Here is a 27699-nt window from a genome sequence, read left to right as displayed (position 1 = left end):
GAGGGGGAGCGCCAGACCCAGCGTGGTGGTCCGCTGAGCCGGGGGGGGGGGGGGGGGGGGGGGCCCGCGGCCAATCCAGGGAACAAGCAGAGTAGAGAGGGAGGAGGGTCAGCAGGAGGAGGAGGAGGAGCAGTAAGGGGGTCAGCGCCCGGCCCCCTGGCCTGCTATTTGGCGCTCTTCTTTGGCACGGTGCCCCTCTTGGCCTGCCACAGGTGGTTGTGGATGGTGAGGGCGTCCACGCTCACCGACACCGTCTTGGCGGGGATGGCGGTGAACTGCTTGCGGTCCGAGCTGTACTTGTACATCTTGTCGATCATCTTCTTGGTGATGCTCTTGGGGCCCGTGCCCGTCAGCTTGTGCATCTCCTCCGTGTCGGGGACGAAGGTGTACAGCGAGCGGAACTGGCAGCCGCCGTCCCGGAACAGGATCATCAGGTGGTTGGAGTCGCTGCGCTCCAGCTCCTGGTTACACAGGGGAGGATGGATTAATACCTCATTCATTTATTCATTCATTCACTCACTCACTAGCTCCTGGTTACACAGGGAGGATGGATTAATACCTCATTCATTTATTCATTCATTCACTCACTCACTAGCTCCTGGTTACACAGGGGAGGATGGATTAATACCTCATTCATTTATTCATTCACTCACTCACTAGCTCCTGGTTACACAGGGGAGGATGGATTAATACCTCATTCATTTATTCATTCCTTCATTCACTCTCCAGCTCCTGGTACAATACGGGTGGAAATCATTCATTCTGCAAAAATTCCCATCTAAAAAAATGATTCCAGTCTTTACTCTCGTTAGAAGAGTTTTATAGAATCAAAAGACCATCTCAGGCAAACATGTTGTAACTAACAACACAAAGTGATTATTATTACACTCAAAAGTGGCATCAAGGGGCTCACAGCTGGCGTCAGACTTATTCGTTTGCGATGTCATTAAGACCCAAGACATAAAGGAGTGATGAAACTGGAAAAAGCCCCAACATGCTTGTTAATTCTACTTTTTATAGAGAAGCTTTTCCCCACACAACCACAATAGATACAGTCAACTAGCAAAACTCATACTGTAACTGAATGCATATTGACAGTCCACTGGCATGTCTCATGTGCAGCTCATTCTGTATGACTGAATGTATGGATAACAAAACAAAGCACTGCCCTACATTTGAATTAATGCACTCAGTGTTGACGCAGTGTGTCCAGCATCTCCAAGGAGCCGACACACAGAGAATCACAACCTGACTAAGGGTCTGACGCAGCATGTGGCACATCGGTGGTGTTCATTACCAACTCCGACCACGAGAACGGCGAGTGATCAACGCACAGAAAGGGAAGCAGCAGAAATGTCTCAGTGGACGGAGAAACAGACAGCTCTTCTCTAAATACGAGCGCCGTCTACATGTGGATTAATAAAGCTCATCTCTTCCTCTCGGTCACTCACGAGGGTAACGGAGCAGGGCTGTGGAACTTGTATGAAGCCATTATTGTGTCGTAAGAACATCCTGATGTCCCAGCAGATTAGTATGTATTATGTCCATGTACACGTTCTATCTATTCTACTGCAGAACATGCGCACAAATTTCATTTTATACTACCATAATTGTTGTGTACTAAAATTAGAGATGATTATTTTTTAATTGAGTCAAAATCAATCAAATCCAAATATTTTGATTGAACTCATCGTTCAATCTGGGATACGTTTCAGTAATGAACAATAGGCAGATGCATCCCTTAACCCACAGGTCTCTGTGTGGCCCTACGTTGCTTTGCTCGGCCCTAACTCGGGAGCATAGTGCCCCGTTGGACCAAGGTGATTGTACAGCCTTGGAGACTACAAGCTGCCCAACGCCTCAGCCTGGGCCCTGAGACGGGAGGACACAGTGGAGGTGGGAGGACACGGTGGAGGTACCTCCAGGACGTGGTTCTTCTGAGGCTCGTTGACCTTGCCCGCCAGGCAGCAGTGGGAGATGGCGTTGTGGATGATGGGCTTGTTGGACTTGGCGCTGGGCTCCTTGAACAGCTTAGGACCTGGAGGGGAAGCAGAGGAGAAAGGGGTCATAAGGAGGGACTTCTGCAGAACGGTGTTTTAGTCTGTTGAACTGGAATGTATCGTTCAATTCCCAGTGGACCAGGCAAAACAACAAAGCAGGGGGTAGCAGTAATAAAGGGCCTATTGGGAAACCTTAAAGAATAGACCAACACCTTGCTTCTTGAGGAAAGCAGATTGGTGAGCAGTGGTTCTTAAATGGGGGTACGCGTACCCCTAGGGGTACTTTGGAGTACTGCAGGGGGTACGCTGAAAATGTCAACAAAAAAGAGGCCAACTCATCTTTTTTTTTTCACCCTTAGCAAGTTTAAATTCTGAGAGCTAGACAAAACAAAATCAAGTAACTGGACAAATGGTGCAAATGTAAATCTGACAACAAGGAGAAAGGAGAATCCGTGAGAAAGAAAGCTCATCCAGAAACACCAAAATGTGGTCAGTTTCAGGAAGAATATATTCAAATGGGATTCACCTCTCCATGCTCTGAGTCTCTCCTGGCGTTGTGCTTCTATTGAGGAGAGAAATTAGCCAACAGTTGCATGAAGCACAGGCCCATGTTTCTCACTCAACGGGGAGTATTTGAACCCTTTCAATGTTCATGTTTACACTGCCAAATAGAACGCACATAGACTTTTTGATTTTCTTTTGTGCCAGAATCTTATAGGGGGTACACTAGTAGAAAGAGTTTGAGAACCATGGACTAAGACAACTTGTGATCGCTCATGACAATCAATCATACTCCACCATGGAGGTGAAAGATGTGAAGGACTCACCAGTGTACCCCGCCATGGAGGTGTGGCGGTGATAGACTGACCAGTGTACATAAATGTGATGGAGGTGATACTGACCAGTGTGCTCTGTGATGAAGGTGATGGATGTGAAGGACTCACCAGTGTACTCGGCCATGGAGGTGATGGAGGAGGCGGTGGAGCCGTTGTCCCAGTCCCTCTCCGCCATGCGACTGGGGTTACGGCTGCCAGGGAAGGACTCCACCGAGTCACAGCTGGAACAAGAGACAGATATATAAATATATATATATAAAAATGTATTTATTCTACATGGCTGCAACTCGTATTGTGTATACAGATACTTTATCTTCTCTTTTTGTAGTATGCTTGGTTTTAATTGTAGCTCTTTTGAATTCCACTGATATGCTGTCTTTTTTCCTGGAGGCTTTGGATTATTAAAGATATCTTGTAGGCTACATGATGATATTGATGATGGTACTGGACAGGCTGGTAGAGTGATGGGTGATAGGGGGGAGGGAGGAAGGGGAAGGAGGGAGACACAGAAGGCTTGAGGAAAGGTGAGGAGAAGAGTCTAGGGTTGTCAGGGCAGCAGTTCCACCCCAGTAGACCTTCAGGCCAGACTAGACTCAATAAACACTGACTTAGGTTCCTAACCTAGCTGGTCCCGTTAAGGACTTAATTATTGATTAATTGTTCCACGTATGCAAGGCTTCTCCATTTCAATACATGTTCTAAAAATAGGAACAGAAAATAGGAATAGCAATTTCTCATCCGATTTTTAAAAACCTGTATCCATGGGACACTTTGACAGTCTGCAGTCTGTGAACTTTATCATAAATAAAGTCCTTTTCATAATGATGCCCTAACACTGAGTGGGTGTGCCTAGTTTTCCAGGCTGTGTCTGTGTGTGTGCTTGCGTGGGGCCCCTGGGCCAGGAGCCTACCGTTGGGAGCCGGCCCCTCCAGAGTTGACGCTGTCGGCCTCGTTGGTGGCAGCCGAGGCCAGGGACAGACTGGAGCCCGACTGGGCGCTGCTCAGGTTGTCCGCTGGAGAGAATCACACAGAGGAACCTCATCAACATCCTCCTCCTCTGAAGGTAGGGGTGTAGGGGTGTGTGTGTGTGTGTGTGTGTGTGTGTGTGTGTGTGTGTGTGTGTGTGTGTGTGTGTGTGTGTGTGTGTGTGTGTGTGTACGTACGGAACAAATTTTAATTCAATCTTTATCTCTTAATTTATACTTCTGTCATGTATGCTCTACTTTGGCGCCAGGGATGACGGTGTTACACTCTTACCTTAAAACTATTAAAAAAAAAAAAGGATTAAGAATTTAACCAAACGTAAAACAGCAATCATAGTCTTTGTGCACCAGAGCCCATCATTACCTCTTGCGTGAGTGTTTGTTTTTCCCACGTTTCTTGGCTACACACAGAGCATGGTCTAGTTTACAGCAGCATCTGAACATCCTTGTCGTCAGCGATATATCGTTTCTCTTTCTTCTGACAAATGTACTTTGGATGAAAGTGTCTGCTAAATGCCCTCAGTGTAAATGTTAAAAGCATCATTTGGACATGGATCAGACCGAAGAGATCTGGAGGTGATCTTACGCATGGAAGAAGAGCACTTGTCGCCGGCCGACTCCTCCTTGAAGATGGACTTGGGCCGGGCCTTCTGCTTGGTCTTGGGGGTCTTGGGGAGCTTGGGCAGCTTGGGCCGGGCCAGGCCCTGCTCCTCCAGGAGCTCCTGCTGCTTGCGCCGTAGGTACTCCTGCTTGATCAGCTCCCGTCGCATCTTCTCCTCCTCCTTCTTCCTCTGGTCCTCGTCCGCCTTCCGCCTGGGGAGACATTATCGTATCGTTACAGGGACAGTATCATATCGATACTGTTAGATACAATATCATATTGTTAGTGTTACAGACCACATTTTCATATCGTTACGTGTAGTCGGGTACATTTTCATACCGTTAATGTTTGAGCACCTCATCATATCGTTTATCGTTAGAGTACATTATCATATCATTACATGTACATTATCATATCTTTAAGAGTACATTATGATATTGTTAATGTTGGAGTACATTATGCGTCTGTGGGTGCACCCTGTGTGGGTGCAGACCCTGTGGGTGTGGGTCTAGACTGTGGGTGTAGACTGTAGCTCCAGACTCTAGGTGTAGTCTCACCGTGCTTCTTCCCTCTTCAGCTCAGACTCCGCCTCCAGCTGGTACTTCCGCAGCCGCGCCTCCTCCGCCTTCTTCTGCTGCTTCAGCAGGAAGGCGGCGCGCTTCTTGGCCAGCTCGTCCTCCGCCTTCTGCTCGTCCTGAAAACGGAAAAAACGCCGGAATTTTTAGGACTGGAGTCAACCAAAGAAAATCTTGGTCGAATCAAAAATCGGCCCGTTATCTCTAGATGAACTTCATTTTATCACATCGCACTCTACTCGACCTGCTTGCCTAAATATGTTTTGTTTGGAGGAAGAGCTGTTTGGTGGAAGTCAGTGGGCATCAGATCCACTCTTGGTCTGAGTCAGACGGGGTTACAGATAATGTAAAGCGGTCCACACCAGATTTTGATCATTACTGTTATTTCGGTGTAGCATATATATTAAATGAAAACACCTTAAAATGTGTTCACTATTTATTGTGGTTTAATCTTGACGTTTGTGAGTGTAAGATGTGTGACCTAACAAAAGGTGTATTACTATTTAATTGGCTTCCGGCTACCACCTGTTGTTAGAAGCCCCAACATCCCCCAGAACCCCGGGACCCTAGTCCACCCCCTTATGGGCGTCAAACCCCACCTTGAAGAAGAATCCCAGCACAGACTTCTGCTCCCCGTCCAGCCCGTCCACGGAGACGTCCTGCTCCCCGCCCTCCTCCTCCGGGTCCCTGAGCCCCGACAGGTCCACCTCGATCAGCGGGGCCCTGCTGCGCTGCAGCTCCTCCCTCTCCGCCTTCTCCTTCCTCCAGCCCTCGGTGGCGTCCGGCTCCGGGGGCCCGGGCGGGCCCTCGTCGGAGGAGGACACCTCCAAGGCGGCCAGCACCGCCGGGTCCAGCCGGGTGGGCTGGCGCATGTTGTCCTCGTCGTTGAGCCGGAAGGAGGCACTCCGCTGGTGGCCGGCGCCCGGCCGGTGGGAGGGCTCCGGGGCGCTGGGCGTCCGCGGGCTGTCCGGGGGGTCCCTGGGGGACCGCCCCCCAGCGATGAGCCTCGCGTTGGAAGGGCTCTCCGCCGCGCTCTGGCCGAGGGTCCTGGAGGACGGGCGGCTCGGCTCTTTAGCGATCTTGAGCTCCGAGGGCTTGGACCTGGGGCCGCGGGCGGAGGACAGCTTGGGGGGCTTCCTCATGGCCGGCGCGGCGCCTGTGGCCTCCACAAAGTGCACGGCGGCGCGGAGCTTGGGGTCGCTGAACTTGTCGGCGGCGGGCAGCGGGAGGCCGGCCCCGGGGGGCGACTGTACATTCTGCTTCATGAGCATCTCCTGCTGGAAGGACAGCTGCATCATCTGCTGCTGGATGCTGCCGATGGCGTCGTTCAGCAGCTCGATGGAGCGGTTGCACTCGTTCAGGTCCAACTCCTCCTCCGGGTGGAAGCCCCCGTTGCCGCTCTTCTTCTCCGGTTCCAGGGCGAGCGGCGGGGCGGACGGCTCCACCTCCTTCTCCACCCTGAGGGCTTCCACGCAGAAATCGTCCTTTGACGTGATGTCCTTCTCCCCGTTCACCTCCTCTTTGGAGAAGTCTGTCTTGAGCGGGTTGGGCAGCGTGTCGCTCCTGCCTCCGCCCTTCTTGACGATGTGCAGGAACGCCGCCTTGCCCAGCTTCTGCCGCTGCCGGGCCGACAGCACCTCCATCTTCTTCTTCTGGTGCTCGATGGCGCGTCGCTTCTCCTCCAGCTGCATGTGCAGCTGCACCAGCTCCGACGCCAGCATGTTAGCGCCGCCGCCTTCCCCGCCGCGGGCCCCGCCCCCCAGGGGCGAGGAGGGGCTCTGGTCCCGCTTCAGCCTCCAGGAGGAGGCCAGGGGCCCGCTGCACTCGGAGCCGTCGGGCGTGGTCCGCTGGGAGCTGGAGGCGCTGGAGCGCAGGTCGTGGTTGCTGCCGAAGCGCTGGTGGTGGGCGCGGCGCTCGGCAAAGGAGGTCATGCGCACGCTGCAGCTGGCCACGCTGCTGGCCACGCTGCTGGCCTGCGAGTGCGTGCTGAGGCAGGGGCTGGAGCGCCCGCTGCCGCCGCCGCCCGCCTCCTTGTCCTCCTTGTCCACGTGCTCCTTCACCTTCATGTCCTCCCGCAGCTTGGCCGACTCCTCCTCCTCGTCGGAGAAGGCCTTCCTCTGCCAGTGGGGGTCCTTGGTGGTGAGGGCCTCGTCCAGGTCCTCGTCCTCCTCCTCCTCCTCGTCCATCGGGGGGTCCCGGGCCTCGTCCTCCACGCTGTCGGCGTGCAGGAAGAAGCCCGCCGAGCGCTCCCCTCTGGCCGGGGGGTCCGGAGCGGCGCCGGCCTGGGGGGGCTCCGGCGGCGGGTCCTCCTCCCCGGGGGCGAAGGTGTGGTTGGTGAGCGAGGGGGTTTTTCTCCTCACGGCGGACGAGGGGGCGTCTCCCCGTCGCAGCGAGCCCCTCCCAGACGGCCGCGGCCCCTCCCCGCACTCGTCCTCCTTGTTCAGGCACACAGACTTCTCCTTGGCCGGCCGCAGCACCGCGGGCATCAGGGGCTCCAGGAAGAAGCTGTCCGCCTCGGGTTCGGACTCCGCAGGGGGCGCTGGCCCGGGGGCCGCCGTCGCCACCGCAGGGGGGGGCCTGACCTCGACCCCCCGGGGCGCCATGGACACGTCGGGCCGGACCCCCGCAAGCAGGACGTCCTCCTCCTCGTCCATGTGGACGTTGCCCAGAAGGCCGTGGCCGTTGACCCGGCGCGGGGCCTGGGGGTGGAGCCCCGATTGGGGGTGGAGCCCCGGCTGGGGGTGGAGCCCCGGCTGGGGGTGGAGCCCCGCGGCCTGGTGCTTGGGCGTGACGTTGAGGATGTTGGAGGCCAGGCTGTCCTTGCTGATGGAGCGGGCCAGGCTCACGCTGTCGCCCGACGCCAGGTCCGCCTCGCCGTCGGCGCTCATCAGGTAGGGGTTGAGGGTGGACATCGGCCTAAGGGGGAGGAAGAGATCAGATGTTTCAGCTTCAAGCTAATCTAAGGAGTTGGGAGGTCAGCGGTAGGGCTGTTCCAGACTCGGATTGTGGCTGGGCGACTGAAAGCGATCCATCCTGACTGTTCGTCGCCCATGGTCAAAATCCTTTTTTTTTATATTCACGAAATGTCCTAAATCATGAGACGTTAAATCTTAACCATTGATATATTTAGTGTCAAGTGTTAATTCTACCAGAACAAGATAATTGAATACACTGTCAAACACAGTCCCCTGTTCTCTGTGAGTAGGCACTCGTTTTGTAGGAGCTATTTTTGTTGTTGTTGTTGTTGTTCCGAAGAAAGTACTGCGACAGTTTCCTCCAATTAACAAGAACAAAAGTTAGTTCCCCTGTGAAATCTATAGTCTTTTTGTGTTACATCGCAACTAGAGCTTTTCAGCCTGCTTCTTACTATTGTAGAGCCAACAGGATTCTAAAGTTAGGTTTTAAAGTTGCATCTATTGGGGACACTGTGAAACAGGAGACGTTGCATTTTAGTTTTCGGGGTAGGGTTCTTTGGAATTTGCCTATTGTGTAGAAATATTGACCAAACGATGTCTCTATAGAGACGTCCCCGGAGCAGGTATACACCGCTAGACACTCAAACCGGTGATCATCTTCAGTTCCCGGCTTCACAACGCTGTAATTCGGAGTGTGAATATCCAATATCTCTCAAACAAGAGTTTCACACGACGTAAGCTGTTATTGAGAGGTGTGATAATCTTGATACACGACCACAGCAGCGTTCAGCTGGTATACATTTCACTTTCAGTTTCCTGGCAGGCGGCATTGTTGTAGAAATCGACAAACGCGTGGGAACTCCACCTACCAGGGCCAGCAGCTAAACGTTGGCGAACAAACCTATTTTAGGTTCAGCGACAATGAAACATGGGGATACTATGATAAATATGAAACATGAGGAGACTATGATACAAATGAAACATGAGGAGACTATGATACAAATTAAACATGAGGAGACTATGACACAAATGAAACATGGGGAGACTATGATACAAATGAAACATGGGGATACTATGATAAATATAAAACCTGAGGAGACTGATAAAAATGAAATATGGAGAGACTATGACACAAATGAAAGTTCTTATCATCCTAAAACGATAACTCAGCCAGCACAATCCTTATTCGGCCAAGAGCCCCGCGCCTAGGACCACATGGACGAGCAGTTGACAGCATGTGTTTATAAGTGCTAGTATCTTAAATGCATTTCATTGATGCATGGTCATGCACTACTCCACCCAACCACTAGCATATAATGACACTGTAGATCTTGTAGACACTGATGCTTTGCGGGCTTCAGAGGGTTAAAGTCTGAGTGTACCTCTGCCTCTTGTCCGGCCAGGCGATCACAGAGCTTCGGGGCGGTCCCTCCATCTGCGTCAGAGAGTTGGAGCGGTTCCTCAGACCTGAACACAAAACGAATACAATCACATCACCGCATTACACACAACAGTACTTCTACGTTTTGAGTTGTCTCTTGCCAACAGAGGACAATTTTAAGGCAGTGATACAATTCCAAGTACTGAAGATGTAGTTAAAAACACTATGAACGTATGAAGAAGACCGCTTACCTCCCCCTTCTTCGGCCTGCGTCTTCTGCTGCCTCTGTCTGAGAGGAAGGAGTGGGTGGGAGGGGCTGAACGATGCACTGCCCTTCCTGAAACCAGTACAAGGCAGCGCAGTCAGTGACTGAACGGCTCGGGCTGCACTGCCACAGCCAGTCCAGCATTGGCAGACTCACAGAACCACTCCAATTATTTTAGTAAAGATTTACGATCATTGGTTAGGGAGAATAAGAACTCATTCACTCTACATTTTCGATCACATTTACATTTGATAGATTTTGCTTTTGTATTTGTGTTTGGGATATTCTCTAATTCCAATTAAATGAGGTTGGTTTTGGTGCATTGACAGGGTTAACACATTTAAGTTAGAAGTGGCTATATCATTTGGATAGCACCCGCTGTATACCCAGCAGATAGAATAAATCCCCCTACCATATTGGATATAAAGATGCCTCTACCTACACCTTGTTACTGATCATAGTAACTATTTTTTTCAATTTCACTTTAGATTCAAACCCTAATGGTCTAATCCTCATCCTTATTATTAACTATATGACCAGTACATCAATTAAAGAAACTCAACAAATAAATGCATAGGAAATTCACCAGATAATAATGAGGCTGTGACAGCCACAATACACAAGACAAACATAACAGATACACAACAGATACATTAAAATAAGGAGACCAAAACTATGTAAACCGCACAAGGCCGATAATAAAGGACATGGATAATCTGTACAGGAGGTGAGTAGGAGAGCTGACTCACATAGGGTCAGACTCCTCAGGGTGCAGGAAGTAGCGGCTGCAGGCCTCAGGGTTGCTCTGAGACTCGGCCATGCCGGGGCTGGCCAGGAAGCTACGCTTCGTAGCGTTGGAGATGGGGACGGTGGGACGAGAGCACTTGGGCTGAGCCATGGCTTGAGCTGGGGGGAGAGAGAGGGGAGGAGTCAGGAGAGGAGAGGAGTTAGAGGGGAGGAGAGGAGAGGAGTTAGAGGAGTCAGGAGAGGAGAGGAGTTAGAGGGGAGGAGAGGAGAGGAGTTAGAGGAGTCAGGAGAGGAGGAGTAGGGAGAGGAGTGGAGGAGTAAGGAGAGGAGTCAGAGGAGTAAGGAGAGGAGTGGAGTCAGTGGAGAGGAGTCAGAGGAGAGGAGTAGAGTCAGCGGAGTGGAGGAGTTAGGGGAGAGAGGAGTCAGGAGAGAGAGAGGAGTCAGGAGAGAGAGAGGAGTCAGGAGAGAGAGAGAGGAGTTAGAGGAGAGGAGTCAGGAGAGAGAGGAGTCAGGAAAGAGAGAGGAGTCAGGAGAGAGAGGAGTCAGGAGAGAAAGGAGTCAGGGGAGAGGAGAGGAGTCAGGGGAGAGGAGAGGAGTCAGGGGAGAGGAGAGGAGTCAGGGGAGAGAGAGGAGTCAGGGGAGAGAGAGGAGTCAGGGGAGAGAGAGGAGTCAGGGGAGAGAGAGGAGTCAGGGGAGAGAGAGGAGTCAGGGGAGAGAGAGGAGTCAGGAGAGAGGAGTCAGGGGAGAGGAGAGGAGTAAGACGTGAAGAGAGGAGTTAGAGGAGAGGAGTCAGGAGAGGGAAGCTGCTGCCCACCATCCTTGAACTCCTGCAGGTGCTTGGGTTGGACAAACTCGGGCTTGACCGTCTCAAACCACCAGAAGAGCTCCGCGATGAACACCATCACGTTGTGCTGGAGAGAGAGGGGACGTGTTGTAATATCCACAGAGGACTGAACACAACGTGATGTTGGAGAACGTGTGGTCATCAACCCATTGTGCGTGTGTACCTTCAGCACCAGCGGCGAGTACAGCATGTCCTCCGTCGACAGGTAGAAGCTCTTGTTCAGATACTCGCTGGCAAACTCTTTGAGCAGCTGGAGGTTGTAGAGGCTGTCGGCGATGGAGGCCACCTCCTTCAGGCAGATGTCTGATGAGAGGCAGAGGCAGAGTCAAGACGGGACAAACGGAAACTAAAACCCAGTGACCTGAAGTCTATAAATGTCCCTGTAGCTCGGGACGGTGTGCCACGCATGGCCCACCAGAATAGCCTCTCACAGGGCTATCAAATTCAACACGGTTCCGGAAATTATCTCATGTTTAAAAATGGGCTTGCGTCACAATAAAGCCTGGAACACAAGGGACTTGCAATAAAAGTCCCATGACTCGTTTGAAAGAGACTGTTTGATTCGTATGCCCTTTGTATCCACAAGTTATGTTAATCTGGAGTGCAACACATCCAATTAAGGCAGAGGGAAAAGATTTAGCTTAAAAGGCGCCGTGACCAGTAGGCTGTTCATTGTTGGAGTTTAATCCTCAGTACCTGTTGATTAGCCAAGCACACCGCTCCCTAGCGTGGTAACAAGACGAAGCTGAGAGCTCATGTTTTCATAAAGCCCCCACCCATTCAGACAGATTTTAGGAATCCGGGTATATTTCATATGGGGCAGGTTTAATACAATGCCTATAGAGACCGTTGAGGCATTTAAATAAACAACCAAGATGGCTGTCGTGTCACGTTTCGTTGCTCTTGTTGCGGTTTTCACAATTGAGTCCAAATGCTTCTCTCTCTCTCTGCGCTCGATGAGAACGCCCCTTGGAAATCAAATTAAACCGAGAGGTTCCAGACCAAAAGGCATTTTCTCTGGGGCAGTCCGACTGTTCCGGACTGTGTGTGAGTGAGTAGTGAGTGACTGGTACCCTCTAGCTTCATGACGTCGGGGCAGTAGTAGTGGACCACGGAGAGCAGCGCCGCGCCGTCGCACACGTCCTTCATCAGGTCCTCCATGACGGGGAAAAAGGGCAGCAGGCGGCCCCCTGCGTGCTCCCGGCGGTACCGCACCTAGCCACCAGGGGGCGGGGGAGAGACGGTGAGAGTCAGTGGGAAGTTTCAGCAACTCAAGGTCACCACCACTAACCAAGAGACTATGACGAGTGGCACGTGACAATAACCTAGAAGCAATGAGCGGCAGGGCCCACTGACAGATCTCAGATCTTCCACGTAGATACTAAGGCACTTCCTACAACATGTTGTCGTGCTTTAGCCCAGGATTCTCCCCAGGTGGCAGTTCCAAAGTGGAGCAATCCAATTACAATAGTCCCACTCACACTTTGCTGGATGTTTATAGATTAATGCCGACCAGCCGTCTAAATACCACAAGGTGGTTCTAACTGCTGGGCGGTTTATTGTCCCCACATTGGCTATGACATGGAGGGGGAGAAGCCTGGAGCACTCGACAGCTTGTTGAAGGGGTGAGATGCTAAAGCAGAGAGTGATGACATGACAAGCATTTAATGAACCGTCAACCGTCAACTTCCCCCAGGCGCGAGAACGACCGGCAGGTCAGCCGGTCAAATCAGGCCACCGGGGGAAGCTGGCTGGTAGAGGAACACACTCGCACACAGCTTTCACTGAACCACTCCTGGGAAACGTGTGTGTGAGGCTGGTTGAGAAGGAAACTGGTCCAGATGCATCACATGCTTTATGTACTGTAGAGGCATCCAAAGCCAAACATGTACATGTTTGTAAGGGACAGGCCTTTTCAATGTCCTAGAATGATTCATTATAAAACGATACATGCCTTTATTTGTTGCTGTATAGCTAATGCATACCTCTCTGTCACTTGTGTTTACACCTTTTACACCAGTTTTGCACTGCCAGGCATAAAGGAAGAAGGGTAAACTTAAAACACGAAAGGATGTTGAGCATCAAGACCCTTATCTGAGATGTACGATTAAGAATGACAGATGATTGACAGAAGAGGATTATGGGCCTGAAACGCACAGAGATTAAAAAGGTGCGTGTGGAGGTTGTTTTGATCTGGACAAACAGGGATTGCTGCTGCCAATCCCACAGGCCTCCTAGAGGCCACCCACAGAATGTCATCATCAACATTCACTAAAAACTTTGTAGAAGAATAATACATCTAGTGAGGTGGTTTCCTTTGGCTTCATACTAAATCATTCACAACAGACGCTATTGCATAAGGTACATCAACTATTGCTACACATTACATTCTAGCTAGTGAACTTTAAAAAAGGAAAGACTTCTTATGCAGCCCTAGTAAAACATTGTTTAACATTATGTGGTCACTGGGTAACTGCACGTTTGGGACATTTAAATGTAGAAGGTAGTTATTCAGTTTTGAGACAGTTTTAAACATCAGGGTACATTTATTTTTGAAAAATAACAAAAGGCTTGAATTTTGTAAAAGAAAGTCTCAAATGAAACCTTCTACATACTCAGATGCAATGATTAATTTTCGGAAGTGTATAAATATTGCATTGTCTTTTCAGAAATTGCACGTACTGCGGTTGTCCAAGGACCATTGGAACACATTGAAACATGCTGAAAAGGGGTAACTTGTGAACTCTTGGAGGATACCAATACTTGGAGGATTAAGAGGATCCACAGAATTAACTACTATTCTGGCTAAACAATGTTTTAAATGGGTTTCGCATCATATAAAAATAAAACTTAAATCATTACACCAAGCTACACAAAACAGTTCTCTGTGAAGGACCAGCATACCACGTCCAAGTGTTCCTCAGCCTCCAACATGCAGTTTGCCAGCATGAAGTCAGACTGACATTCACAAACACAGCAGACGAGACCGTGGGGGTGAGGTTGTGATTGGACAGAGCAGACGGAGAGCATGGACATGAGGTCGTGAGAGAGACCGAGGGGAAAGGGAGAGGAGAGACCGGGCATGTGGCACACTATTGATCAGGGAGATTGAGATGAGAAAAGTCATAAAAAAAAGCAGGGATTATGGCTGAACACAAGTCACACACACACACACACACACACACACACACACACACACACACACACACACACACACACACACACACACACACACACACACACACACACACACACACACACACACACACAGTTAAGCTTGAGATGAGGACCGCATTGTGAACCCAAAGTAAAAGGTTTCAATGAGTATACAAAAACACAAGTTGCACTGTCACAGAGTGACACTTAAAGCTTTAAGGTAAATAATATCAAAACAACAACGGGCAGTTTGTCCCGGTGTCAGCACACAGATTCTTCGGCGACAGGGTGAGCTGGAGTGACCACGGGAGTGTGCACATAACCACAGGGGATGAGCTGGCGTGACCACGGGAGTGTGCACATAACCACAGGGGTGAGCTGGAGTGACCACGGGAGTGTGCACATAACCACAGGGGTGAGCTGGAGTGAGCACATCCACAGAGGCTGAGCAGGAGTGAGCCATGGGAGTGTGCACATAACGACAGGGGTGAGCTGGAGTGAACCATGAGTGTGCACATAAACACAGGTGATGAGGTGGACTGAGCAATGGGAGTGTGCACATCCACACAGAGGGTGAGATGGAGTGAGACATGGGAGTCCACACAGAATGATGCGTGCGAGGGGTGAGACAGGAGAGGTGAGGGAGGAGGGAGGCGAGGGGCACAGGACCATCATCCAACTTACAGGGACTAGTTTCCAATACCATTTGGAAGGAGACTATCCAGATCGAGGGGGGGGAGAGAAGGGGGAGAAGGAAAGGGGGGAGGGGATAAGGGAAGAGAGGTCAATAGGTCAAAGGTTACAGGCAGCAGACAGATTTGGATCTAATCCAGGTTAGAGGTTAGAGAACGGAGATAGAAAAGACAGCAGGTCCGCATATCTCCATTGGGGAAGGCAGCGAACAGATCTGCTGGCCGTCATGTCAACCATTATCTGTTGTTTGCAAAGAGGTCAGAAAGGCAAACAAATACGCAAGTACACATCGACTGGCTCAAATGTTCTCCATCGTTCATTTCGGCTCTGGCTCCCTGTGTTGGTGTGAGAGAGAGAGGAAGAGAGACAAAGAGGGAGGTGGGTGGGGGGGTGGGGGGGGGGGGGCAGTCCTGGCTTTACCTTCTGATGACCGGGAGACTCCAGCGGGTGCTGCTTGACTTTGTGCTCCCTCTCTGTGTACTCTCTCATCTTCATGTTCACCTGCAGAGGAAGAAGAAGTTCACGTTCAGTCTGGATGCGCCATGTCCTTCACTCTGGATGTGTCCTCGTGCAGAGTTCCACAAACACACTGGCTGGCTGGTAGTTCCGGGCCTTCAGCAAGTCGGCTAATAAATAACTTTAAGAAGTTCATGTTTTTTCAAACTCACTCCTACTCATGCAGGTCATAAACTGATACTCCTGCTGTTCCTGTCCCGCAGCATTATCTTGTTTCCTACTTACAGGATTGTTTGACAGCTAATTCATCTTTTATTCTGCACTATTTATTCTTTATTCTGCACACCAACATTGCGCTGTCACTGGGCACCGCATCTGAATGAACAAACTACTAACAGGTAAAAACTGCAATGGAGCATCTCATCCTCAGTTTCTCAGCATCTCCCTCCTGGGTTGCCCTGACAACAGTTACAGTAGAGGCTGGAGGAAGCAGAGAACGCTAGTCTACAGACACAGATACAGCATCCAGGACAGCAAAGTGTGTCATAAATCATTATTAAATAAACATTAATGACTGCACAACACAGACGACCTACATCCTGCTGACGGACAGTCGTAACAGGACATGTTACTGATGTGCGTGTGGGCGTGCATCTAATCATCCAACCTATATCGGCTTGTCTATTGGCCCATGTGTGTATCAGTTGACCACAGACCCTAAGGAATCCAAGTTGGACAGGCCAGACTATCCAACTACCCCGAGTGACCTAGTTCTTTCCCTGGGTCGGCCGTCTACATGACATGTGATGAAAGGCCACACACAGGCTCAGAGTCGCCTTGCTGTGAATGCTGGGGATCGGGAAAGTCCCTAGAGAGAGCAGTTCCCTCCCTACTGAGTGGTGGTTCCCTCCCTAGTGAGTTGCAGTTCCCTCCCTAGAGAGAGCTGTTCCGTCCCTAGAGAGAGCTGTTCCGTCCCTAGAGAGAGCTGTTCCGTCCCGAGAAAGAGCTGTTCCGTCCCTAGTGAGAGCTGTTCCGTCCCTAGTGAGAGCTGTTCTGTCCCTAGTGAGAGCTGATCCCTCCCTAGTGAGAGCTGACCCCTCCCTAGTGAGAGCTGATCCCTCCCAGAGTTGCGTGTCGCTCAGACCTTGTTGATCCAGAACAACATGGCGTCCTCCAGGTCGAAGGGCAGCTCCTTTGAGGCACTGAAGGTGGAGAAGCGCTTGACGGAGGCCACCACCTTCTCGATGCTGATCATCTCCACCGTGTAGGCCATCATCAGGGCGTCGATCATTGGCATGTGAGAACTCTGGGTGGGGAAAGAGAGACGGAAAACGAGGGGTCAATCTTTAGGCTGAAAACCAATACACTGCTACAGAAACACCTCCTCCCCACTGCTATACAGCTTTTACATTCACAACGCCTTCTGACACACAGATACGTTTCTGAAACAAGACTAATAACCCACTGGGCCGGTTGCTACATGCTGGACCTCTACACGACTTTGCATGGCTTTTTATAACCTTTCACACCCAGAACCACAGACTGGCTCAGGCCTGCTCCACAACATCCTGATCACTACAGGGAACCTGTCCTCCCCTGCCCTCAACTGATGCATACCAGGAATAGTCTTCTTTAATGCCTCCAGTGAAGGCCTGCTATCCTCAGTCGTTTATTGTTTAAAGGCGTGTTTGCTAGCAGTCTGGTCTGAACTAGGTTCACAATCCCTTGGCAGTTGTTTTCCTGTGAACGCAGTAAACCCTGTTCTGTGTTGACGTTTTGCTTGAGCAAGACAGACTACAATAAAATAAGGAAAGGCCTCGACTTGGCTTTCTCAAACAGGGGAAAATAGTTGTAGCTTTAAATCCCTTGTGTTCGTGTAGTATGAGTAGTTAGGAACGAGTGCCAGTCTCTGGTCTCTCCACCCATTTAGAGTAATCTAATTGATGAAAAACACAGATTAGGCTGCTACTTAGAGCTATTCAGTGCTCCCTCTGCAACACAATGTACTGAGGTTATGACTGGGAAGGCTTTTCCCCTGAAAAGGCAGGCCAGACTACTGTATTTAAACGGCTGTTGTTCATCAACACATTTCACAAGTTAAATACTCAAAATCAAATAAACAGATTAATGGAAACAATATAACTTGATCATATTGGCGAAAGAGATTTTTTAATAAGAAGGGGCGTGATCTGTTAACACATTGATTCATGACCTCAGATAAGAATCAGATCTAAGTGGATTAAGATGATTTTGAGTTGAGGACGTACAGCAGTACCGTCTCTTCAGGGCGTACAGCCACTTGCCACTTGCAAACTACACTCCATCTCTGTGTCTATTGGCACGGTTCGTCTGAGATTTGTGTCTGAATACCCCCTCTAGAGACTGACCCTGATAGAAGGGATTCCAAGGGGGACAAAGTGCTGGATCGGCTTGCAACACTTCCAAAGGTCAAGACAGTAGCTGTACAATATGTCCACAGGTACGGCGTGTGCACACACGCTTGATGCTTAGTGTTAATGCCTCGCAGACTCAATACGTCTACATTGTGTGCACACACCAGTGATGCTTGCTGTCTGTTAGCGCCTAGCCGAGTCAATACCTCCACAGGTACGGCGTGTGTATTAGGTAAGGCGTGTGTAACTTTTTTTTTTAACCGATACCGATAACTGATAACTTTCAGCTCCTAAAGGCCGATACCGATAACACACATATCCATATATATGATCATGACCTAATATCATGACATTGTCGCACAGACATCAGTAGAATCAACTGGGGGTTTAGGGGGGCTGGCTTGCAAGGGGCGGGATATGACGTAGGGACGAGGTTCACAGTACGGCCCCTGTCACTCAGGTGTGTTTTGGTCTGACCGCAGACAGCAAGGGAGGCAGAATGGGCAGAACTCATCGCGATCATCTTAAATGTTGCTGCAGCGATGGATCATATATTCCTCATGTATTGTAATTGAACTCATGTATTGTAATTGATTGTATGATGTGTACTTTTAGGGTTACGATAAGACCTTTCATTTAGCGTTAGTGGGAGTGGGGCACTGAAATTATATAGGCTATGTTATCGAGGCTATTCGTCATGTTATCGGAATGACATAATCATTTCTGTTATCGGCCCGATAATTATCGTGCACCCCTAGTGTGTATATATACACACACATACTGCTTGCGGTGTGTAAGAACCAACCCAGGGTCATCATTCTCTGCTGGCGTGTGTGTGGCTGTGACACACACACACACACACACACACACACACACACACACACACACACACACACACACACACACACACACACACACACACACACACACACACACACACACACACACACACACACACACACACACAGGAGCATGCTGTGGGATTATTCCACCAGACTCACGCTGCCCTGCAGACATGTGACCCGGGAGAGGGGTCTGCCAAACCGTTTCCATGGTAACACAACATTGCACTCACAGCCCTGGAATGGCTGAGGAGCCGAGGGTGCTCAATCAGTGTGTGTGTGTGTGTGTGTGTGTGTGTGTGTGTGTGTGTGTGTGTGTGTGTGTGTGTGTGTGTGTGTGTGTGTGTGTGTGTTCTGCTCAGTGAAACTGTAACACATCATATCGTATTGCTGCCGAGAGGCCACAGGGCTCTCGGCACTTTCTTCCATCCCACTGCTCAGTGTTGTGTGGGGCGGACCAGAAGGCGGACCCAGCACCTCTGACTGAACCAGACCTGGGACCACACAAAGGTCTACGCCCAGGGGAGCATCAAACAACAGCTGCCCCATGGTACCAACCAGGGTTCAATCAAATGAGTGGAAAGAAATCGACTGGTCCAGAAATTGTTGTCGCTTTTTTACCTACCCAATGGTAAAATCTATCCCTTATTAGCATGTCTGGACATGGACAGACATCCCTGTCAAAAGGTTGATCTTTCTCTTCTGCCAGTGACAGCGCTGCTGAACAGCGCATGAGTTAGTAGTGAGCCAGCTCAGAGACGATAGAGAGACGGCTCAGGAGTCGACAGGGAGACGGCTCAGGAGTCGACAGGGAGACGGCTCAGGAGCTGACAGGGAGACGGCTCAGGGAACAATAGGGAGACAGTTCAGGGACCAATAGGGAGACAGTTCAGGATAAAGTAGTGGGCCAGCTCAGGACTCGATAGGGAGACGGCTCAGGAGCTGACAGGGAGCCAGGGGAAGACTGGTGTGTCAGATGAAAGCAGCGTATGATGGTGCGGGGGGGGGGGGGGGGGGGGGGGGGGGGGGGGATGAGAAGCGGCAGGCATCTCCTCTGGGCTGCATAGGAACACAATACAAACAGGCAGGGAAGCCCCTCATCCATAACTTAGTGTAGCAGTAGAAACCTGACCCTCTGTACTTGAGACAGGCTTTCTAATTTATTATTTTCCACATACATGATGTTTCAGGAGAACATGTTACCAACTAGTTACAACTGAATGGGGATGGCTTCCACAGGGGGTGCATGCGTTAGGTCGCAGGCTTCCAGAGGGGTTCGTGTTCATCCAACCACCAGCCCTGCATTAAGCCCAGGATGTGGATATGAGGCCACAGCACGAGGATTCGTTGAAGCCAAGACCCCAGGCCAAGGCTCAGTCCCGTCTATAATAACCAAAACGGTGCACTCGGTCTGAAATAGGCTCAGGGTCAATTCAGAACCACTTCCACACAGCCGCTCTCCTCAGCTTAATGGGAAACAGCTGGCAGCAGACAAAAGTAAAATGAAGAAGAGTGAGAAGTAGAGTTGGGTGAATTTCTGATAGAACGGTATATCACAATAAAAGGCTGAATGACCTTAAGCAAACATTGAATTTGGTTTGTTGACTTTAAAACCTCAATTGAATGCTGGATCGAATTCCCCATTTAAAAATGTTTCCCCCAAATAAGCCCTACCTTTATGGTGATGAGTCTATATATACACACAAAGCCTAGGCTATATAAATAAACCACAACCTTAAAAAGTAGGCAAGGTGAGCGCAAATAGGTAAGGTAAAAATCATGCCTCAAACTACATCGACACATGCAGAAAACAGAAAAACATGAAACACGATGCCTTTGTGGTACTCAATCTCCCGGTATGCCTAACGGTCAAAAACCCCCTGTGTGAGGCAACCGAGAAGTTAGTCACCCAAGCCAAATCGTTTAAAAGTAGCCTGACAACAGCATCGCCATAGCAGACGCAGGAAAACATCCGCTAACGCTATTCACAGCCTTGTCAAACCAGGCATGAAGAGTTCTCACAAGGTCGGAGTGAGCCAGCAGTCAAATTCCACCACCTGCTTTGAATAGAAATGTAAGTAAACCACGTAGGGCCGTTCCATTCAAACCAGCAGGAATCCACTGGAACCCACACTAATTAAATCTACCGGTACTCTCAACATGTCTCTCCAAAGTCCACAGTTCGAAAGGAGACTTTATCCACTAGTTGACTTGACATACAGCCAAATGTATAAAAGGTATTAAGGCCAAGATTGTTTGATAAGAACACAAAAGGCCCTGGTCACCATGGACTGTGCAGAGTATCACAGATCAGACGTTAGGATAAGCAGGAGAGAGAGGGAAGTACTTTGCTCATGTGCTGGGTGCTAATATTTGTGTCTTTCCCTCTGCCTGTTTGACTGTCAAACAGCAATGTTAAACAGAAGCACGCACTCACAAGAGAAGGCCATAGTTTGCATACCGCCTGACAATCTAGGTCCTGTATCAGGCCTGGTGGGGAAGACATTGAGAGAACTCCAACCACCACAGAAAGATTTAAACTGTAGGAACCACAGCTTAATGGAGAGGACTGGCATATCGGCTACAACATAGCAGTAACTCAGCAACAATGGTTACTTAAACTGGGTTTGAGACAAATGAGATGAAGACTTTCACAAAAAGAAAAAGAAAAAAAAAAAGTCAAGTCCTCCTCCCATACTCAAGCTGAACAAGGAAGAGTGCATGCAGACAATCCAGCACCCATTCCCTCATCTAACACCCCCTGCCGAGGGACCCCCGTACCGTCCAACCAGTAACCCTCTCCCCTCACCATTTTGATGGGCATGGAGGCGAGGTCCTGGTCCGTGACGGGCGTGTCGTCGCTCTCCACCACGTACAGGCCCTTGCGGGACAGGGCCTGGAGGACGCAGAGGTGGGACTGCAGCGCCGACGCCTGCTCCGTCTTCAGGATCAGCGAGCACACGCGGCAGTACAGCTCACAGGACAGCAGCAGCCGCAGCACCGGGGGCTTGATGTGCTCCTGGTCATACTGGTCCGTGTAGAAGGGGTCCCGCAGGTCCTCTGGGATGTGGTCTGGGGAGACGAGGAGAACGCACAACGACTCACTTACAGTTGTTTAGCCAGAGAAACTAACGAATAACACAAGTAAAACGTAGTAAAAGGTTTGTTTAGCATTTACATTTTAGGGCAATTTAGCGGACGCTTTGTTTGAACCAAAACGACAACGGTTCACAGACACATTCACACACCGTCACCGGAGCCAACCATGCAAGCTCGCTAGCTAGGAGGAGCCAGGGATCGAACTAACAACCTTCCGGTTACAAGTCAACCCACACTACCTCCTGAGATAAGACTTCATGTCGTTGAGATTTGTCATTCCATGAATGACCCATCATGAATGCATGAACAGAAATAGAAGGGCCAGAGCACAGTATGATGAATGATGAATATGCAAAGAAGGTTAGCCTAACGGAAGTAAGGAAAGAATAGGTTCATCACTCATTAACAGAGATTCATATTCAAATATTGAACTTTGTTTTTAACATATAACCCCTTTTAAGATCAAAACACAGAGCCTTAGCCCAGGCTTGTGGTACATTCTCACAAAGAGCCAGGTCTTCTCACTCCATAGAGAGCAGCTTCTGGGTGGTTGGTACAGTAGGCCTCCTCCATGTATACAAACACAGTACCGGAGCCGTGAAGCGACGAGAATACCCTGGCCTATAAAAGGGGTTTCCACAACGTCACAATGTGTGAAGTCACTCAGACAGAGAAACCAAAACCAAATAGGTTTGATGTGTGATGCACATACAAACACGCTCACATTGAATCCTAATGGGGTTTCAACTATGGGTGCGTTGTAAACGTACTCGTTGTAAACACCTACTCCACAGAAAAAACCATACTTCTAATCAGAGCCAGACACGAATCAACGTTGAGGAGATGCCGAAGCCATCGGCTCAAGTGACAACACTCTTGTCCTCCGTGCATAACAAACTGGAATCATCGTGTCAAGGGTTGTAGGACGAAGCTACGATTGTGTGTAGACGGAGTAAGAGATCACTTCACACTTAAAGAATGCAGATGACTGACATAGCGCCTGCCCTCATTTGGTTAGGACAATGAAAGTGTGTGTTCATCAACAAGGAAATTGCCATAAATGTCAAACTGGTGGGATGTCAGCAGAAACCAAAGGAGCATGGAGAGTGAGATCACTTCTGACCAATGGGATAACAGGAGCACCACTCTTCCGCAGGCACTCTCCCATTAGCGCAGGGAAGGGTGGGCCGCAGCCGATCATGCTCCTGAAAACATCTTGAAACAACCAATGGAAATGGTTTGATTAATAGTGTGTTATCCTGTCTCCACTCACTCATCTCAAAACCTAGGAGAACATAATATAATAATATAAAAAACACATTTACATTCTGTCCTTAGTGTCTGGCGAGTATAGACTTCTAGTTAGTACTAGTTACTAGTTACTACAGAACAACTAGAAGGGTCATAATGAGTGCTCCACACACATACACGTACGCAGACACTATTATTGTGCACATGCTAATGAGCTTAGCGTTGTGTAACGGCATTAGGCTAGTAGTAAACTCCTCCAGTGTGCATTACAATAAAGAACCGCTTCAGGGAGCCTCCCGTGGAGCGCTGCTTGCTGAAGCAGAAGAACACATGCACTGTAGAAGGACTGATTACAGGGGGAGAAAACAAAAGTGTCTAGCCAGGGAGGGTCTCTCCACGGTACACCACCCACCCCCCCCTCACGAGATGCTGGTGCAGCATGCATGTCTTCATTACTGACAAGCATGCAGATACATACGAACACTAGCACGCTGCCTAGTATGCTATACTGCTAAATATGCTAAAGTTGTGGGTTTCTTAAGAAGTTTGTGAGCTTCATTGAGAAAATAACATGAATGGCTCATTAACTTGATCTCTGATGGGCAGCACGACGTATGAGGGAAGCTGCGACACCAATAAATAATTTGTAGGTCAAGTTTCCAAAAAAGATTCAAAGCAGAATAGACCATGGATTTCCATGGTTTCAATATTTCAGAGAGAGAGAGAGACAGAGAGAGAGTCCATTTGCTTCCACTTCCAGTACACTATACACAAGGCAGCGACTGCATGAATGAAGACTGAATTAATCATCTGAAGATACAGATGGCAGCTACACCTCACCATCACCATGCAGAGCCGTAACAAGTGCCCGGACCAAACACACCTGTTAGGGTATGGACACTGTTTTGCATTTGGAAGCAAAAGCAGTTTATCAACAGTCCAAATCACAGGGCAGTTTAAAGGTTTAATGCAAATTTAAGTTAATGGATATGCACTGGGACTGGGCTGATCAACTCATGTAGCCTAATGGGCAACTTGGAGACATAGATTCCTCCTCAGCAAGGTGTGTATGTTACTGCAGCCCTGTGGTCCTCATGCACAGTCTCCGAGCTAGGCTAGCTCAAGATTCCTTGTCGCTCCAGTAACCAGCCCCAATCTGGCCGATCAGCAGCATATGGGTGGGGGGAGAGGAGGGCATATGGGTGGAGGAGAGGGACGGGGACGGAGGAGGATGCACCTGGAATGCTTTTCCTTTTCAGACCGAACCAGTCCGAACATGACATCATGCGCCCTGCTCTGCGTTGGTTAAGACCAGTCAACAGGCATGCATGGACCTGACGAGTCAGCAGGGAAGACTTATGCTGCCAAGACCAGCCTGGCACTGACTCAAGAGCCAAATATACAGCCGAGGAAAGGATGTTCATCTGACTCTTACTGTTAACGCTTCCAATTGTCACCATATAGAATAGGAGAAAACGGTCTCTGTAAACAACATACTTGTAACAATATGACTGTGAAACTACTGACCACTATCGGCATGATTAAATCAATGCTGGCTGTTCTGACGTAGCGACATCACAAAGCAAAAGGCTGCACTGTTCTCTGTGACAGCGTTTGTATGCAGGACTCTAATGCCACTTTTCCACCGACAGTACCAGCTCGACTCGCCACGACTTAACTCGGCACGACTCGGTTTGGTTCCAGGCACGTCGTGTTTCCATCTAAGAAAGTACCTCTTCAACGTGGGCGGGTCGTAGAAAAGAACCTCTTCAACGTGGGCGGGTCGTCACATAGCACGCATGTGCGAAACTGCAGTGACGTACTTATCCACGCGACACATAAAAACACAGGGCTGGCTAGGCTAAACAAAACAACAATGGAGGACTTGGAGGTGTTGGTGTACTTGCTGTTCAGACTGTGGATTGTGGTGACACCCAAAGCTAGATAGGAGAATTTCCGAAATTCAATCGCTATTGTGGACTGAACGCAGATGCTAGTGGTATTTAAAGATGCCGGCCGGGTGTCGGGTTTCACGTTCGGACATCGCGCTCATCATGACTCATCCAGTGGTGTCACTCTCTGGCCAATTAGTGGCCAGCAGCCTGTTTACGTCACACAAGTCACACAAGTACCAACTCCGCTCGCTTGGAACCTCGACGGAGGTGGTACTAAAAAAAGTACCCAGTACCAGGTACTTTTTTTGCCAATTGAAACGCAAAAAAAGGCGGGCCAAGTCGAGGCGAGTCAAGTCGAGCTGGTACAGTCAGTGGAAAAGCGGCATAATGGGCAGCCGGTCACAATGTTTATTACCAGGAGTTAAGACATTGTGTGAAAGAGAATGGATGTTCTGTAGGGTTCCACTATAACCAAGTACTTCTAGAGTGTGTCAACGTCAAGCCTGAACCTGTGTGCTTGTCAAGTGTACAGTATTTGTAGGAAATAACTCACCAATGCCGTAGGCTTTCGCAAACAGCCACCGTAGATTGGCATCGATCTTTGCTCTGGCAGAATCATACATCTCCAACGGTACTACCTCGATGCTGCCCTCTGCGACCGCAGACAAATCCATTTTTCGGCGCGTGCTGTCCCCACCGGCACATAAATCAAGGTCCATCCTGGAATAAGGAAGGAAACGCTCACGTTTTAGAAACCATAAGGTACAACAGTGATACAACATGTCAACACGCTGCTGCTCTCCAACCTGCAGCCTTCAGAACTGAAGCTTTGAATATGCAACGTGAACGATGATAACCAGCTCTTTGTGAAACATTCATGTTTACAAACTACTTCTGCCAGTTAGTAAGTAGAAAAGGTTTGAACTCTAATAGCAGTTAGGATAGAGCCTGCCGTATCTATCCAGGTGTGTTCATCCACGTGGAGATCTGCTCTGGCAACAACGACTAAACTCTTTGGATTCTAAGCAAAATGATCAGGGTTTCTTCTTGCTTGTGAGCAGCATGATGGTAGCTTTGCTTACTGATACTGAAGAGTTTCCCTTACTGAAATGACGATGTTGTACTGGAGTTTTTACGTTTAATAACTGATCACTTTCATAAATGGAACCAAACTCAAGCAGTTATTGTAATCGATGACAATATTGTGAACAATTTACTTTCTCATTAGGATAACGTTTCCCTGCATCACTAGAGTAACAAAACATTAAGCTTTAACCTGATGCTTCACTCGTAATTATCTAGCATTATAGCTACAATCTTAGCCTGAAGCAAATACATTGCAGAAAACAGGTTTTTACTTAAACTAGTGGTTATCCCAGTTAACTAGACAGCTTGGTTTCTACTGGCACACCAACATAACCTCCATTCAAGCTTTTATTAAGTACCTTAAATACCAGAGCTTTAGTCCTGAATTAAGATGACCATATGATGCATGACCTGAGAACCACAGGAGAGGTCCAGTTCATCGGTCCAGATAAACCTTGATTCGATCACCTGGTTTGAAGCAAGTTAAAATTGGGTTACTGGTATGCCCGTGTACACCAGCAAAACCTTTACAATAAAGTCCTATAACCCTCCCAGGGTTACAGAGATGGTTAAGCGCCATCACCTCCATAACGACAGTACATAACCATCACCTAGTTAACAGCCTGTTGTCTACCTGGCTACAGTACATAACAATCTACCAGTTAACAGCATGTTGCTTACCTGGCTAGACAGTACATAACCAGATTAGTTAAGAGCTAACTGGATATACAATACTTAACCATCAGCTAGTTAACAGCATGTTGTCTACCTGGCTACAGTACATAACCATCAGCTAGTGAACAGCTACCTGGCTACAGTAGATAACCATCAGCTAGTGAACAGCTACCTGGCTACAGTACATAACCATCAGCTAGTGAACAGCTACCTGGCTACAGTACATAACCATCAGCTAGTGAACAGCTACCTGGCTACAGTACATAACCATCAGCTAGTGAACAGCTACCTGGCTACAGTACATAACCATCAGCTAGTGAACAGCTACCTGGCTACAGTACATAACCATCAGCTAGTGAACAGCTACCTGGCTACAGTACATAACCATCAGCTAGTTAACGGCATAACTAACCTACTCACTCAGCGGCTCAGACTTCGAAAGTGAAAGACATCCATGAACATGATGTTGCAGGACGAGCTTGCAGAGGGGAACGTGTGTGCTAACGTGCTAACGGCTAGCGCGCAGGACCAGATCCAGGTCCAGGCGGGCCGCCACACGTCTGACGTGAAGGTCCCCGTTTACCTGTCCGTGTGGCGGGACGGGTCTCCTCTTCTCCCCGAACACAGCGGGGGGGTCGGTGACTAGCTCAGGGCCGGCCCTGCTACCCGCAGCGGCTCGCTGTGCACAAGAGCAGACGGGCAGAGGCTGCAGCGCATCGTAGCAGCTATGGCTAGCGGCTAGGCTAGCAGCTAGGCGGGGATGCGGAGCGTCTCCTCCCAACAACACGACGCCCTCTGCGGCCTGCGAGACGGGAGACTCGCGGCGGCCTCCTTCCGTCGCGGTTCCAATAAACGCAGCGTCTTTAGAGGTTTATGTCAAATAAACGCGGTGTCTTCAGAGGTTTATATTCATATTTTAAGGCATTTAGTTATCGGTTACCGCCAGCATCACACACACACATACACACACACACATACACAGTACGCGCTGCCCATAGAAACCTAA

At 49.4% G+C, this 27699-nt stretch overlaps 1 protein-coding gene across 2 annotated transcripts; it reads right to left on the bottom strand.

Annotated features, from left to right (window-relative positions):
• Positions 1–74: 74 nt before the first annotated feature.
• On the bottom strand, positions 75–27699 carry camsap1b (calmodulin regulated spectrin-associated protein 1b). 2 transcript variants are annotated; one of them, XM_084468067.1, is made up of 18 exons: positions 27277–27699; positions 25486–25652; positions 21497–21759; positions 16597–16758; positions 15417–15497; positions 12221–12362; positions 11311–11450; positions 11118–11214; positions 10306–10462; positions 9543–9628; positions 9293–9377; positions 5595–7911; positions 4978–5114; positions 4406–4632; positions 3747–3849; positions 2945–3057; positions 1920–2038; positions 75–461 (listed from the first exon to the last, which is right to left on the bottom strand). In XM_084468067.1, the coding sequence occupies exons 2-18, from the start codon at positions 25649–25651 to the stop codon at positions 165–167; spliced, it is 4692 nt and encodes a 1563-aa protein (XP_084324193.1). In that variant the 5' UTR covers position 25652; positions 27277–27699; the 3' UTR covers positions 75–164. The 2 variants fall into 2 exon arrangements, with proteins under 2 accessions (XP_084324193.1, XP_084324194.1); XM_084468068.1 differs by lacking the exon at positions 27277–27699 and adding an exon at positions 26378–26473.

The sequence above is a fragment of the Micromesistius poutassou genome (assembly GCF_964030765.1).
Source record: "Micromesistius poutassou genome assembly, chromosome: 5".
NCBI classification, from domain to species: Eukaryota; Metazoa; Chordata; class Actinopteri; order Gadiformes; family Gadidae; genus Micromesistius; species Micromesistius poutassou.
The sequence above is the reverse complement of the archived record's forward strand: the minus strand, read 5'-3'. Positions and strand labels throughout refer to the sequence as shown.